The sequence below is a fragment of the Equus przewalskii genome, chromosome 1, assembly GCF_037783145.1.
Source record: "Equus przewalskii isolate Varuska chromosome 1, EquPr2, whole genome shotgun sequence".
In the NCBI taxonomy this organism is placed as follows: Eukaryota; Metazoa; Chordata; class Mammalia; order Perissodactyla; family Equidae; genus Equus; species Equus przewalskii.
The window spans coordinates 145,250,010-145,267,217 of record NC_091831.1 but is presented as its reverse complement, the minus strand read 5'-3'; the positions used below and the strand labels follow the sequence as shown (position 1 = coordinate 145,267,217).

Below are 17,208 nucleotides of genomic sequence, written 5' to 3'. Positions count from 1 at the left end.
TGTATCCAAGAGAAAGAAAGACATATTCCAACAAAATAACTTGCATACAAATGTTCACAGCGTATTCAAGAGAAATGAAAACATATGTTCACACAAAAACTTGCAGAGAAATGATCATAGCATTGTGTATAATAGCCAAAAAGTGGAACAACGCAAATGTCTATCAACTCATGAGTGGATAAACAAAATGTGATATATCCATGCAAGGGGCAACTATTTAGCAATAAAAAAGAATGAAGTACTAATACAAATTACTACTTGGATGAGCCTCAAAAGCATTATGCTAAGTGAAAGAAGTCAGTTACAAAAGACCATATATTGTATGATCCCATTTATTTGAAATGTCCAGAACAGGCAACAAAGACAGAAAGTAGATAAGTGTTTGTGTAGGACAGAGAGTTGGGGGAAGGGAGAGAGGAAATGGAAGTGACTGCTAATGGGTACAGGTTTCTTTTTGGGGTGATATAAATGTTGTAAAATTAGATTATGTTGATGATTGCACAACTCTATAAATATACGAAGCACTGTGGAGTTGTATACCTCAAACAGAGGAACTTTATGATATATAAGTTATATCTCAAAAAAGCATTATGCTAAGTGAAAGCCAGATTCAAAAGATTACATGTTATATGATTCTATTTATACGACACTGTGGAAAAGGCAAAACTATAAGGACAGAAATAAGATTAGTGGCTTCCAAAGACCCAGGGAAAGGGGAGGAAACTGACCACAAAAGGGCACAAGCAAACTTTATGGGGTGGTAGAGATGTTCTATATATAGTGGTTACAAAACTTGTATATATTTGTCCAAATTCAAAGAACTGTGCACATATAAAAGAGTGAATTTGGGGCCAGCTCGGTGGCGCAGCGGTTAAGTGCACACGTTCCGCCTCAGCGGCCCAGGGTTCGCAGGTTTGGATCGCAGGTGCGGACATGGCACTGCTTGGCAAGCCATCCTGTGGTAGGCATCCCACATATAAAGTAGAGGAAGATGAGCATGGATGTTAGCTCAGGGCCAGTCTTCCTCAGCAAAAAGAGGAGGATTGGCAGCAGATGTTAGCTCAGGGCTAATCTTCCCCAAAAAGAAAAAAAGAGTGAATTTTACTCTATGTAAATTGTACCCCAATAAATTTGAGCTTTACAAAAGGTAAGTTTAGGGGTTGGCCCTCCCGCCGAGTGGTTTAAGTTCCATGCACTCCACTTCAGCAGCCCAGGTTCGTGAATTCAGTTCCCGAGAGTGAACATACTCTGCTCATCAGCTATGCTGTGGAAGCATCCCACATACAAAATAGAGGAAGATTGGCAGAGATGTTAGCTTAGGGCTAGTCTTCCTCAAGCAAAAAAAAAAAAAAAAGAGGAAAACTGGCAATGGATGTTAGCTCAGGACAACTCTTCCGCAGCAAATAAAGAAAAGGCAAGTTTACATTATAGGGGATGCAAAAAACAGTATTTGGAAATCTGAAAGCAAAAAAAGTGGAAACCTTTAAAATATATCAGAATTCACTCTTAAGTTCTGTAACATATGTGGAGTATGCCTCCTATGGATGTCATCAAGATTACGTAATATTGCCTATGACAGAGTGATAATATAGTCATATATAGGAGGACCATGGCAGAACTCCCCCTCCCTTAGAACTCCTTCAGATCTCAGCTAAAAAGAAGGCCTCCCTCTGAGAGACAAGCTAGGAAAAGTCAACATAAAATTAAAGAAAGTTATCTGGCCAAGTTCACTAACTCCGGGGGGAAAATGGCATTTAAAGTAGAGTCTTGAGAAACACCCAAGTCTAATCAAAGTAAACAGAGTGTATCCTCTAGAATGGGATACACCTTTAAAAAAAAAAAGAAAAATTAAAGTTGTATTATTAACATATGTAGCACAATAATCTGCATGAAGTGGAGGAAGGGCTAAAGGGAAGACCTTATCAGCATTTAGTAAGTACTATTCAAGGGAGATTTAAAAAACTGATTCTGGTAGATACATAATTACCAGAACTCTCCTATGGAACAGAGAGAGTTTATAAGGCTTTTACACAACCTAGAAGAAAATCCCTCAAAACTATTTGATTCCCTTTACCTTCCAAAACAACTTTCTAATTTGGTTTTCTGAAGTTTCTGATCCTAAAAGCAGCTCCTCCAATGGCAGAAACTAGTATTCATTACCCCACTATAATTAACAAACTGAGATTCTGCATTACAAAAAAGCTCTTAGGGTTTTGATTAGCATGAGTCAATCCCCCAGAATCTGATCTGTGTTGAACAAGTAGATAAACTATATTTTGTGTTCTGCAAACCTAAGGGCCAAGTCACAGACTGAAGCAGTCACCAAGCTCTTCCTTTGACATCTCTATCTTTAAAAGGAATATTTGTATTTATAAAGAATATCCTTCACAGAGGGAAGACAAAGAAAAACACTGTTGGGCCATGGACAAATTTCTTGTAAACTATAGAATGTTTGAGCTAAAAGAGACTGGAGGGGTCTTCTATTTGAACCTTCTCATTTTGCAGGTGAGAGGTCAAGTTCACGTTAGACATTAAGTTACCTCCTCAAGGCCTCAAAGTTAATCAGTCAGAGAGGCATTAACACAGGTCTCCTGACTCCCCCAAGTCAGTGTTTCTCCCATTAAACTACACTGCCTGCTTCATCCCAAAACAGTAGGAACAACTCTGAGGTCATACAGAACTGAGTTTGAATCCCAGCCCCTCCCCCACTGACTAGCTGTGTGACAGGTAAACTATTTAACATCTCTAAGCCTTATTGTAGTCATCTGTAACTGGGGACAATAACGTTTTCTATTAAATAGGTAGGATTAAATGAAAGAATGCACATAAAGTGCTTATCACAGAGCCCAGAACACAGTAAGTACTCAATACATTTTTTAATGGATCAATTAACACATATTACAATTAAAATATGTAACACGGACATCACACCAAATAACTCCAAAATACAATAATGGCACCATGTTATGATATGCATAATTTGTCAGTACATTCATTTTCATTGTAATTACTTATGTCAGAGAAACACAAGGAGAGGAACTGAGTCAGAAAAAACAAGGATGCAAAAAAGACCACCAAGGTATCATTTCTAAACCCTTAGTTCATCTTTTTATTAGAAGATAACTGACTTCATTTTAAAGTGTCATGTCAAAATTTACCCATTTATAAATAATCCTACATAATTTTGAAAGGTAACTGGATCCTAATCAAGTGAGAAAACTTTCTATAGTCATTCTGAATGATAAATCCTAACTAAATAATAAATATATATGCTCAGGAAAACTAATCATCTTTTAAAAACCTATTATAATTACGGACTCACAAGAAGTTGTAAAAATAGTATAAAGATGTCCCAGGTATCCTTCACCCAGCTTCCCCCAAACGTAACATCTCATATAACCATAGTACATACCAAAACCAGGAAAATGACATGTGAATTGAGATACAATTGATATCATAAGATTACTATTTTAAAGTGTAAAATTCAGCAGTTTTAGTATATTCCTAGAGTTGTGCAGCCATCATCACTAACCACCTATTAAAGTGACCGTAACATAACTCTAAAGACCAGAAAAACCCGATGTGTTCATTTTTTTTAAATCTATTTAGCTCAAGGCCTATACACTTGCATTATTAACAATCTACTTTATCAGAATTAACATTTTCATTCATGCACATCTACAACCAACATTTATGGAGCCCCTAGATGAGACCTTAGATACTAACCTTACCAAGATATGATCTCTGTCCTTCCAACAGTTCAGTCTAGTGAGAGGCAGACATATGAGTAAATATTTACATTTCAATGTGGTAAGTGCTATAATAAGGTCCCCAAGGCACTGCCCAGCCACACTGGGGAGGGAGTCTACCCTGGAATAAGGAGGTGACAAGAGGCTGATGATTCACGCAGCATGAGAAAATGCATATGGAGGACGACAGGAGACAAGGTTGGAAAGGGAGGCAGCAGAGAAATCATGGAAGGCCTTCTATGCCTTGCTAAACAGGCCGTTATCCAGTAGGCAAAGAGAAAAGATTGAAAGATTTTTAAATGATCAGAGTTGCATTTTAGAAGCATGTGAAAGGTAGGAATGGGCCCACTGCTCCACAGGAGGGTGAAACCTAGATCATTTGGACCCCATATCTGGCAAGCACAAATGGAGAACCAGGGAAGGCAACCTCAGAAGCTCTGATTTCTGCCATCACAGGCTACAGTCGAAAAAGGAAGACAATTCATTGAGATCCCTATCATACCTCGAAAACACCTGAGCTCTTGTGGCTTCTTGGAAGTTCCCATCTCATCCCACCTGACAGAAAAAGCCTGACAGTGAGGAGTCCGATTCAGTCTGGCATGCTCCAATAGAACCCTGCTGGTCATTAAAATATTGAAGTATTTCTCTATGAGTCGGCAAACAGCCGCTGCCCTGAGAGGCTTCTCCTCTCTTCCTTGGGACCACCCCCAACCCCACCTCCCATAATTAGCTTTATAAACAGTGTCTGGCCCAGCAGAGGCCCCTAGACCCAGCTCCAGAGCACTCTGGCAGTCTTGGTCAGTGAGGCACTCACATGACTCATTGATTGTTGAATATTTTAAATATCAGCCCCGCATGAGGGCCAAGCCCAGAGAGCTCCCTTAAACCACTAAGCCTCTACTATCACACACAACCACAACAACAAAAAATAGATCTTCAATATTCATTCATTATCCCCAACCTGCTGCTCCAGATTCTGACCAGGTATTTCTGCTTAAGGCTCATCTCGCTCCATCGCAAATGTTTCTCTGATTTTGAGCTTTTCTTTGTCCCTTTAGTCAACTATTTTAACTCTCCCTCCAGTTTCAGTGACTACAGCTATCTAGAGTAAAGACTCCTAGCCATGAGCAATGCCCCCACCATGTCCACCCAATTTCTAAGTACCAGACCCAAAGTCACAGTAGACACAGTATCGTTTCTATTAATCCATCAAGAAATAATTGCAAAAAACAGAAAACTATAGACATATAATAGTCCAGCCCCAAGATGTCACTTTATACAATACAGATGTTTGTTTGTATTGTCTCAGGCTCCAGTTAATTAAGATATACAACACTCTTGTGTTGAGCAATGAAATTAAAGCCCACACATCACATTATGCTTTAGTGTATATTTACACACATTATGATTGCACCTTTTTTAACACCTCCCACCACCAACAACATAAGGTGTGGCCACCACACCAAGCATTTAACCATAAGCAAAGGTATACCTTAGCAGTGATGGCAATTAGAAATGGTAAGAGGGCCCACCAGGTGGCAGAGTGGTTAAGTTCACATACTCCGCTTGGGAGGCCCAGGGTTCACCGGTTCGGATCCCAGGCATGGACCTACATACTGCTCATCAAGCCATGCTGTGGTGGCATACCAAGTACAAAATAGAGGAAGATTGGCACAGATGTTCGCTCAGGGCCAATCTTCCTCACCAAAAAAATAAAATAAAATAAGAGATTGTATTAAATGAGTGACTCAAAGTATAAATTAGCATACAACAAAGAAGAGATGGACAGAAGAACTATCATGTCAAGAAAGATGGTAGAAAATAAAATTATGGCATTCAGGAAATGAAGAGTAACGAAAGTTTTTCCACTTCTTTTGTTAGTTTCTTTCAACCAGAAACTAAAGGTATCTTATGCGAGATATATTATTAGAAGGAATAGTCCATGATATTTTATAATGACACACTAAAAGATCTAATTTGCAGAAAGACAATATAGTATCATTATATCTGTCTCTTAAAAATAATCAGACTGTCTAGCGTACCCAATATCAAAAATCAGAATATGGGGGGGCTGGCCCAGTGGCACAGTGGTTAGGTGCACACGTTCCGCTTCGGCAGCCCAGGGTTCACCGGTTCAGATCCCAGGTGCAGACATGGCACCGCTTGGCAAGCCATGCTATGGTAGGCGTTCCACATAGAAAGTAGAGGAAGATGAGCACGGATATTAGCTCAGGGCCAGTCTTCCTCAGCAAAAACAGGAGGATTGGCAGCAGATGTTAGCTCAGGGCTAATCTTCCTCAAAAAAAAAAAAATTCTTAGATGTGCTTTCTGTACTATGGATATTTGTTTAAACAAGTTTATCTAAATTATCCAAGGTATATTTAAAATAAAGATATTGTTGACTTTTCAGATCAGCTCTGCTGCTTATAAAATCTGACGTTGCAACAGTTGGTTCAGTATCTTATCAGGTCCTGCAGCTACACCAAACTCCTATTCACTTTTTTTTAAAACCTGTTTCACATGTACTAGAATCTGAAGCTGGGCATAGATTGAAGAAGTAGCATTGTAATTTGGGAATTTGGGGACTATCTTACTTTTTGATCAGATTTTTCTCTCTCAACAGTCAAATTTCTTCTGGGTGGCCTCCCAAAGAGCTGATGGAATCTTCTGTTGTACAGATGAGTGTGTACTGGGAAACTGCAGGCTCAACACACCTCATAGCATGCCAGGCATCACTGCCGGTCCACGGACTCCTTCTAACCTACAAACCTCGGGTTCCATAATAACTCTGGGGGCTTTTGGATTTTTCTAGGGGTGAAGATCTGAAAGAGGGCAGGCTGGATGCTTTCTCCAAGTAGAAGTACTTGAGATCCTTCAGTGAACTGATTAATTCTGCTTCCTTGTGTTGTGATCAGTGTTCTTATCCACTTGGCTCACGTCTGACAAAACAAGAATCTTAGTGGCACCTCCTGCCTAGAGTACTTGGAATCTTTTGGGACTCCTGAAGCCTCTTTCCACTTAAGCGTCCTTAAATTAAAATTAGGCTGGGCCCCAGACCAGAGGCCCTTGAGTTAAATCAGGCTATAGAGAAATAAGGCTCTGTAGCTGTCTGGAGGCAAAGGCTGTCTGACTATGGAGTGCCTGGATGGAGTATCAGACTAGGATGGTTCCTAATGATTTTGGCTTTTTCCTACTACAAGTTCAATGAACATGGCCAGGCATTTGAGTGTGCCCTGGGGCATGCTGTTTTGATGTACCACTATTCCTTTCAGGTCTTGGGTCTGTGGGCCTTTGCTAATCTGGCTCCCATAATACCACTTCACAGCAAGCCTCCTTAATCTCTCCAACTAAGTGGAGTGCCTGTATTGTCAGTCATTCCCCTATTCATCAGTCTTTAGACTATCTCTTCTTTTTCTCCTTTTCCAGAGCAAAATAACCTATTAGCATTGGCATTCTGCCGAACACTGAGTGCCCAAATGCCAAAGGTACTTTCTTGGAGGTTCCCATCCCAGAAGCTCCAGCCTGGCATTGTGTTAGTGCTAAAGTGCACCCTGCTTAGGACTGGGAACTTTGGAGCTGGCAGGCAGGGCTTCGCTGGGGAATCCAGGAAGCTCTCCTCCACCCTCTAGAAAAGCTGGTTCTGGTGGCCACTTAGGTTTAGGAGCAGAGATGCTGAAATGTGCCTTTTAGGGCTCCACAAGTCACATTTCTTGACTGTTAATGCACAACATAGGCTGCACTGTATCAGCCAAAAGATTTTCAAACATCAGGTAAATATTGGAATTCCATACCCTCTTTTTGTCAGATAACTAAATTGATGCCAAAGATGAGGTCTCTTGGAAATAAAATTCACATGTAGTTGCCACAGCCACAGAATTAAGATTGATATCTGAATCTACCTTTTCTTTATATGATGCCATTGCTTTGTGAAGATCTTAATTTATGTAATACAATTTTGGAGTGAGACTTAATTCAACACCAGCTTTCTATGTTTTAGTTTAGACTGAATCCTCTGAGCACATGAAGAATGAGTGAAATTTGCTCACAGTAGACTTCTGTTGTTTGACCCAACTGTACCAGAGTAAGTCAACTAAACTAGTAAAGGAAAGACTAAGTATATTTGGCTTTACATTTTTAGCTTTTCTTCCTAGAAGTAGCTTGCTGTTACCTCAGCCTGCAATGCCCTTTACCCATCCCCACAGCCATTTTTCTGCTTTTGGCAATCTTCCATGACCTAGTTCAAATCTCACCTCCTTTGAGAAATATTCATTAATTTCGAGTCCCCCACATTCGCACTGCCACAGGATATCCCCTTGTCCTGGCCCTCAATTCTATGCTGTTTTATAGTTCCCTATTCACACATTTGCAATCCCTCCTACAACAGGGGCCTTTACTCTTCCTATTTCCCCAGGGCTTTACATTGTGAAGATTTCTTTGAACAACATACAAAATAAATAATCATACTGTTTTTAGGTCAGGGAAGACAAAAATAAAACTAACCAATAAATACAAGAGCATCAAATTGCATGTATGACCCACTGTAGAATCTTTAGAATCCTGCCCACTTAAAGATAGATATGCATATCTGCAAATAACCTGACTTTTACCTTACAAGGTAGAGAATCATTTAAGGCCATTGAGAAGTAAATCAAAAGTTAGAAACGTGAGACTGACTCTTGGCTTCTCCTTCCCTATCACCTTTTATATCCAGTCAATCAATAGACTCATGAATTTCAGATATCTGTGTAACCCAGTAGTAGTGATTCTCAAACCTCTGCAAGCCTAAGACTCCCCTGGAAGACTTGTTAAAACAGACTGCTGAGCTCCATCCCCTGAGTTTCTAATTCACTGGGTCTGCAGTGGGGCCAATAATTTGCATTTTTAACAAGCATGCAGGTGAAACAGATGCTGCTCATCCAAGAACCACACTTTGAGGACCACTGCTTTAACCCATTCCCCATTCTATTTGCCTTGCTTTTAACAAGGTTCACAATATCTACAAAAGGAAAAAAGTCCCTGATTTGTGACACAGTAAGATGGCTCGAATAAGGCACAAGAATAACTAGGTTTGGTCCTGATCTTGAATGGTTTCCATTGGTGGCACTGGTTGTCTGAGGCTTTGAAATGATCCTTAATATACAAGAATGTGTCCTAAAGCATTTCTGGAGCGGTCCAGAGGGCCTCTAAATACGGACCAACAGATGAGGTCATGGTAATGCAGAGAGTCAGAAGTAGAGGAGGGGGAATGAAAGCTATAATCACTGTCAAAGGGGTGTTTTCTGTAGACAAGTGAATGGAGCTATTGTACACAAACTCAATGGTTGCCAAGCATGCAGCCCAATTATTTTGCCTGTATGAGCATGGCACGGAAGGATCTCCTCAGAGGACTTGATTCACACAAGTTGGTATTTAGTCTGACGGTAGCAAGCAAAAGCCTGGTGAATTTGCACCTAAGAGTCTTTAAAATGTTTCCTGCCTTCCACATCTAAGAGATGATACAATTAAGTTGGAAAGACCACAAAAGTAAACACCATCCTTAGAAATAATACAGCAATTACAACTGGTTAAAGACCACTACAGGTGCCTATCTTATTCAAAATATTGAAAACAATAACGAGGATCACATGGTGGCTTTGGGAAGCAAGAGATCCACAAGATAAATCTAGGGGTCAGCCTCCCAGAGAAACTGCTCTCCCTAGTCAATCTATCTTTGTCTCTACCTATATTTAAAATGTTTGTAAAAGTTCAAAAATTTGTACTGGCCACTAGGGTCTAGAGTCTTAAAGCAATGGAAGACCTGTTTCAATGGCTAGGATGGACATACAACAAGGTGTTTTGCTCCCTTAGGGGAAACATCATTCACCCTGCAACATAGGAACAGAGATGCTTTCATACTCTTCAAATTTCTCAGCTGTGTGAGAAAACCACTGAGGTGGTTGGCCTTAGCCCCAAGGGTCAAGGCCAGGAACCAGAGGGGCAACAACTGCCACTTTGCCTTCAGGAGAGCAGCATCCTCCTCCCTGAGCACTATATATGTAGGTGGGATACAGAAGCTGTGAGGTTGCTGCCATTGCCCCACGATAGTCATATCTGTTGTACAAAGTCTGCCTAGGCACAGCTGAGGAAGAGTGACCCACAGGAGGCTGCTCCATGAAACCGTCTGCAGAGTCAGAATGTTACAGATAAGGCTATCATAGAGAAGATGAATTCAACTTAAAACATACATAATTAGAAACAGGTTGTGAAGCATGGTTCACCTCCTGTTGGGGTAAGAGGTTAGAGAACGAGGCTGTGAGGAGGTCGTTTTATGTGGTACTGACTTAGGGGAAAGGAGTGAAGGAGATTTCTGCAGCTGTGGTGACCCCCTATGCTCAATATCCTAATTCTGCCAGACCTCTAACACTCCATGAAGCACTGCACTACACAGTATTCATTTGATCTAAGCCTTTTAAACCTGCAGAGATGGGGGGAGAGAAGGAGACCCAAAAGCCTTGAAATCCCAAGAGACCAACCAAAAAATCACAGGAGCTATAGACTGGAGCGCCACTAATTCAACAAAGGATGACTGAGGAAAGTTGTCAGAGACCTCAGAAGCTCCACAAAATACCACATTTTCATACTGCTCACCAGGGAGAGGGGTTGCAGAGCAAAATGGTTGGGAATAGGATGGGTTGAAACTATAAAAAGAGTTGTACAATTCTTAGAAAATGTTTCTCGTTTTCAGGCAAAGCAAATTTTAAAGTGTTGAAGTTAACGCAGCAATCATGTAGCACAAACAAATCAGAATATTTCTGAACTATGACCATGTAAGGCATTGAACTAGGTGCTATAATTCTGAAGGTTAAGATTTATAGCTTTCTTTTATTCTCTCCTTTATAAATTCTAAAGTATTTCCACCAGAAAATAAAGTTCTTCAAATAATCCAAAATACTTTAATATAGTAATCATTACATCATTGGTAAATTGCTTCTAAAACTAACGCTTTGCTTCTAATTTTGAGTTACACATTTAATACCTGCACATAAACCATTATAAATGTATAACAAAAATAACTAATTTTTGTCTTCAGGTTGTGTGATTTTATTTTGGCAAACATCTTTTTTTCAGCTGTGATATTAATGATAGCACAGACATGATGAACATATCTGGGCAATGTAACAGAAGACTCAAAAACTACGAGCTCTTTTATTATCCACTATATTGACGTGCCTCATCTAGCATATTCATTCCAAGCATCTGATAGAACGCAAATTCATACAAATACCCTTAAGTAAAATCTGCTGTGGTGAATGCTTCTAGGTTTCTTAGATGCCATGACTTCCTTAAACAGGACTTTCTCAAAAAGAAAAAGAACGAGAGTTTAAATACACATCTAGAATTTACCTTCTGTAGTAACAAGATTGATTTGCATTAGTTTTATATAATAAAATGTTTTAATATACAAATTAAGAAACAGAATACAAGTGCTTTTAGGATTCTGGAAGGCTAATTTTGGAACTTAGTTTCAAGAATTAGAGTCTGACCTGCTATTATAACAGAGATCCTGAGAGAGCATAATTACTTTTTAAAATAAAGTTTTAAAAAGCCAATATTCATAAAAACACAACAGCTTTGTGGTTTTTCTCTGTGAATAAAATTATCCTAATTCTCTAGCAACGTCCTTTTACATTAATGAAACCAGGGATTCCACTTACCAAATATAAAGCAGAAGTTCTTAGAAACGACAAATCATGGTCCAGGCATCAAATGCTCCTCTAAAGCCAAAGACTTGGGGGGACAGAAGGAAAGCAAACCTTGAATTTTAAAGAAGAGTTCTAATAAAGAATCCACTTATGCCTGCCTTGGATTTTACCGTTTCATTAAGATTAATCAGAAATCATTCTGAGGGGACTTAACGGCTTAAGCTGATTTGTTTCCCAAAAAAAAAAAAAAAGTAAAACATTTCTCAATTCTATTTTTGATTTGAACAGAATACGGTACAATGTAAAGACAGTATATTCGTCTGTTTAAATGCTCCTTAATATCTGTAATAATATTTCCAAATAATTTTCTCCTTACTGTGAAATAAGTATTACTATTCCCATTTTATAGATGAGGAAATTAAGGTACAGACAGGTAAAGTGACTTAGGAAGTCAGAATGGGCAGAGAGAACAAAGATGGGATTTAGGGACAAAAGGACCAGGGTTTAAATATAGGAGATCCACCTACTAGCTTCGAGCAAGTTCCTTCATCTGGGCCTGTCTTTCATCTGCAAAATGAAGATAATACCACCTAGCTCTCAAACGGCTGATATACAGTACAGCAAAGCACCTAGCAGAAAGCCTAGCACACAGTTAGCCATTCAACAAACATCGGCTCTCCCACCAATCCATAATCCCATTTTCTTCAGATGATACATGGTTATATAATCAACTCATAACGCTGCTGGGAGGTAGATGAGGTGATGAACACAGGTAGAGCGCCTGGTGAGAACAGGGCTCCATACATGTTCTCTCTCCCAGTAGTCCCTCCGTTACCCCAGGTGCCACAGTTTGAAGTGGCTGAGCCACAATCAAATCCAAATCTTGGTTCTATTACAGAACTGCATCCATACACACACATTTTATTTATGGTAGTATCTTATTTAACTGCAAAAAACTAATTTAACCTAGCTGCTTAATCAGTTGTTATTTTAATGTGTTCCCAGTAAAAATAAAATTCATTTCTGGAGTAGCTTTACTTTTCAGTAATTAGAAAAAAGTGATTAATATTTCTGACTTGAAAATATGTATTTTTCAATACATATTTCTACTGGCCTTTCTGTAATACATATTCTCAATATTTTACAAACTATTATAACCCAAAAGATAGTTAAAAATCTATTCCTTAGGATATTACATGCCTAAGCATTTAAATGACTCCATTTGATATACTGAGTTCAAAGATATTAGGTAGCCTTTTCATTTTTCCTATCTTCTCCCAAATAAAACAACAAAGTAAGGTAGCAAATGTAGTAAACAAATATAGGTATGCATAAATGAACCAGAAGTGTGAAAAATATGCACCAGGTCTGCATTTATGAGGCAATGACCTTCAAAACTGGCAGGGAGCTGTTAACAACGTTCTTCACAGGGGAACAATTATACTACAACCCTCCCATGTATACTTTCATATCTCATGGTCTACAAATATATTTGCATATCAGAAAGAATAAAAGAATGGTCTGGTAATTGTGGCAACTTTCACTGAGAGAATACAAGGCATTTTCATTACCTTAATAATCACATCCTAAATGCCAGATCAGTATAACTGCTGGAATATGAAAGTCTAGACCAAGACTTGGACAGAATATCCTGCAACAGAAATTTACCAAATGTGGCTATTATGACTCTAACCTGGTGATAGATATATTTCTGATTCTGTAACACCCAACTGGTCTCTGATTATATCTAGAAGCACTGAAGTCTTTCTAAAATAGATACCTTATTTGAAGAAAAATATGGCAAACAATACTTTAAGGAAAAGGAGTTCAAATTATCACCAAAAAAATTTTAAAATACGTGGTACTGAAATTCCTAAAATGTTGGGAATATTGCTTTAACCTAATAAGCAGCTCACAGTTCCTTTCCATTCTGATTTAAAAGACCTTGTGCCCAGTGTTTCACAAATAAGTGCGTGCACGTGCACATGCACACACACAATTATCTAAAGGGAAAATATATAAGAAAAGCTCAATCTCTAAATGCTCAAAAAAGCTATGCACACAAAATATTAATTTCACATAAGATACTGTCTTTTCTTACGTTTTTCCTCACATGGGTAAAAACAAAAGCAATTCACAATAGTGGTGCCAAAGAATGACAAATTTACATATACTTTAGAATGCCTGTGTTTTTTAGATTTCATGCAAGAATCACAGTGCACAATCGTTAACACAGCTAGACAGTGGACACTTACTACAGTATGGTCATGTTACACCAACCTTAATTTTTTTTAAAGCGGTCTAAATTTTTATAACATTCAATTGTAATAATGTAAAATAAGACCAGCAAGAAAACAAACACAACCATTGTAGGATATAGCAAGCATAAATCCAGTAAGTCCTGCTTAACTTGAAAATGTTATTTTCTCAATAGTAACAAAAACTACCCACAACTATAACACCAACCAACCAACCTCAAAGGTTTCCACTAACTGGGAAATAACTAGTTGCCTTATTGTGATACCTTAAAACAACAAGGTTATCACTAGTTCAGTGGTGATGTTAATTGTATTTCACTTGTACTCTTTACAAGTAAAAGTTAATGACCTGCCCCAGAAATTTTATTTCACCATATACTCTGAAAGTATTTTTAGGACTCATGAAGTCTAAATCTCACACTGCCCTTGATGTGCTATTGTGTAAATGCTTTAAATTTTAAAACAAAAGGATAAAGACTTTAAAAGCTCTAGCCAATGTATTCAAATAGTAAGGATGTCATCTCAACCAATGTTTTCTCCTCCCCCACCAAAAAACAAAAAACTGCTCAGGACACACCAAGATACAGTAGAAACAAAAAGTAGCATGCCACTCATTCAGTAAGGAAATAACATCTCTTTATCATATTCTCTCTCTATTATATTCAACTACATCTCTCTATCACAGTCAACTACAAAAATCCTTTCACTTGATGGCTAGCATCTTTATGACTGCTTAATCTGTATTTAAGTGGCCTTAAAAAGAGATTTTGTTTTCTTTCTCTACCCTCCTGGATCTTTGGCAGCAGTCAGCACTTATGCCCAAGGCTGGTTTTGGGGGGGGGGGGGTGGGAGAAAGGAGAGAGAAGGCTGAACTGAGCACGGAGTCAGCAGAGAGCAGCTGCTCTCATACACTACCAGCGTCTTTCTCACACACCGCTATTTTCCGCTATTGAGCATTGTCAGCAAAAAAAATTAATGGGAGGTGGGGGGCAGGGAGACAAAGAGGGTAGGACCCGCGGCCGACAGTTTTTGTCTACCACATCTGAGGTGAGAAGCCCTCTCTTGTTTTCTGCTGCAAAAGCAAGGGATCAGGTGAGACCCCTCCGGGTCCAACTCAATTCGCTTCTCCATAAAGGGCAGTTTCCGGCAGTGCGCGCAGGATCCTCCGGCTGCCGAACTAAACACCGGAGCATTGTCAATGTTTTCCACCTCTGACTTTATAAAGGAGAGAGGTCTGTGACTGCATTCCTGGGAAAGACTACTACTCCTGACGCGCCACGCAGCAGCAGTGAAGGAACATAAGAGGTTGTAAAAATCCCTTCAAAAATACCAGGTTCTGAAGAAATGCTGTGCAGCATTATCGTACTGTTGGCGTTTTTTCTAAGTCACCGATTCTTTCGTGCCACCGCGAACCCTCAAATGGCTGGGACTTGTTGCTAAAGCCTTACCTCACGCCCCCCTGAACTGGCCAACACAATAAGATGTGGGGAGCGAAAGGTGGGAGGGGGGCCTAAATCTTTAAAGCCCAGAGGGCTGGGCTCCCTTCATAGGCCACTCTGCATGGGCTGCGCGTTCAGTTCTACCTTCTGAGAGCTCTGACTCACAAATGCTGGGGGGAAAATTATGACATACACCATTATCCTTCCAACCAAAGAGAGATAAGAAGAGCCAGCCAGCCGTCCTTGCCCAGCCGGGGAGCCAAAGCCTGCACCCCGCGACGGGGCGGCCGGGGCAGAAGCCTCCCGCCCTGCCCGCCTCCCTCCGGACGCCCGCGGAAAGCGCTCCCCACCCGCGGGGGTTCAAGGAGCCAGGATGGAGCGCCTTCACCCCAGGAGAGGGCAGGGGACGAGTTGGAGATCCGGGACGCGGGGACTCTCCCCGCAGAGGCGCCGAGCGCCCAGTGCGCGGCCCCGGACAGGGGCTCGGAAGGAGGCTCTCCGCACTGGGGCCGTCCGGTGCAGCCACGCGCGGACAAAGCGCTGGCGTCTGGGGCGACCCCCGAGCGGCGGCCGCGGGCCAAGTTGGCCAGACTCGGGGAACCAGGGGGTCCCGCGGGCGGGGCGGCGCGGCACTGACCTGGATGGTGCAGGTGTACTCGCTGTCGTCCAGCAGCCGCACGGTGCAGCTGTACTCGCGCTCCAGGCTCCTGCTGCTGCCGCTCATCAACCTGCTCAGCATCTTCCCGCCCGCCCGCCCCCGGGAGAGACGCGGCGGCGCTGCGGACCCCGGACCAGGCGCCCCTCAGCCCGGCAGCTCCGCGCCGGCCCCAGGCACCTGCACCATCACCCCAGCCCGGTCGCCGCCTCTGCCTCCTGCTGGCCCCGCTCCTCCTCCTTCTCCTCCTCCTCCTCCTCCTCCTTCTCCACCACCGCCTTCCTCCAGCCCAGAGCAAACGCCCCGCTCTATCTCCTCCGCGCCCCACTGCCCGTGCCCAGCTCTTGGGGCGGGGCCTCGGCCGGAGGGGGTCCAATGGGGGTCAGCGCGGCGGAACCGAGTGGCAGACGGTAGAACCAATCGAAACAGTGTACTGGGATGATGGACAGGTTGGGGAAGCAATCACGGGAATGCAGTCGGATCGAGCCAAGCAGGACCAGCCCCCTGGCGTCCCAGACGAGGGGCTATTATCCTCCCTGCGGTTCCTATAGACACTGTTTTCCCTCCCGCTGGCCAGGTGTAGGCGCTCGGCTGGATCATCTGCTGCGTGCAATACGTTTGGACTGTGCTTCAGGGGGCCAAGTCCCACACTGTGCAACGCCGCGGTTCCCGCCCTCTCGGGAGCCGGGGCGGCGCGAGATCACAATCCCGGCACCTGCAGAATGCAGGCACCTTCAGCTCCGGACCAGGCGGCTGCCCCCCACCTGCCCTGTACCCCAGCGTTAGCCCTACCGGCCTCTCTGCTCCAGCCCTCTTGTTCTGGAGAACATCTGTTTTTCAGGAGCTACTTAAGTGAAAGCTGCAGGGTTCGCAGAGATTCTTAAGTACCCGGGTTTAACCCCTAGCAAAACCCTCCTCTCTAACATCCTTTGCTTCCTTCCTTTTATTTCCAGAGGACAAAAGGAAGGCAGGCGCGCTCCTTCAGCCAGTATGGAGCAGAGGAAGTGATGGATCCTTTCCTCTCGCCTTTAGAACTAGAATGATCATGTCTTCAGACTTCCTCAACAAAACGCCAGAGTATGTCAGAAGGTATCCGTCACAAAGAAAAAATTGTCTCCTCCCCTCTGTGACCCCAGGTCTAAAGACCTCATATTCTTTACGAAAACTTCACTAAGAGACATAATATTCTCCCTCAGAAATTTTTGATGGAAGGAAATGTTATAAAAGAATCATATCAACGCAGAACATTAATGCTGTAATAAATATATCAATTGAGAAATAATGAAATATGCATAATTTCCTATTATTTTCATTTGCACTGTTCTTGTTTATAAGTATAACACGTAAGAAAAGTGAAACCCTACATTAGCCTAGAAAAACATCTGACTTTTAAAGTATGCTTCTTCCCTAGTGCCTTTGAATCCC

The 17,208-nt window shown here is 41.6% G+C and overlaps 1 protein-coding gene across 1 annotated transcript in view; it reads right to left on the bottom strand.

The window, feature by feature from the left end:
- Positions 1 to 16,118, bottom strand: part of FRMD5 (FERM domain containing 5) — a 300,493-nt gene extending 284,375 nt beyond the window's left edge. Inside the window, 1 exon segment of the mRNA XM_070581974.1 lies at positions 15,766 to 16,118. Within this exon segment, the coding sequence (XP_070438075.1) occupies positions 15,766 to 15,867 (102 nt within the window). The 5' untranslated portion in view covers positions 15,868 to 16,118.
- Between the last annotated feature and the right edge of the window lie 1,090 nt (positions 16,119 to 17,208).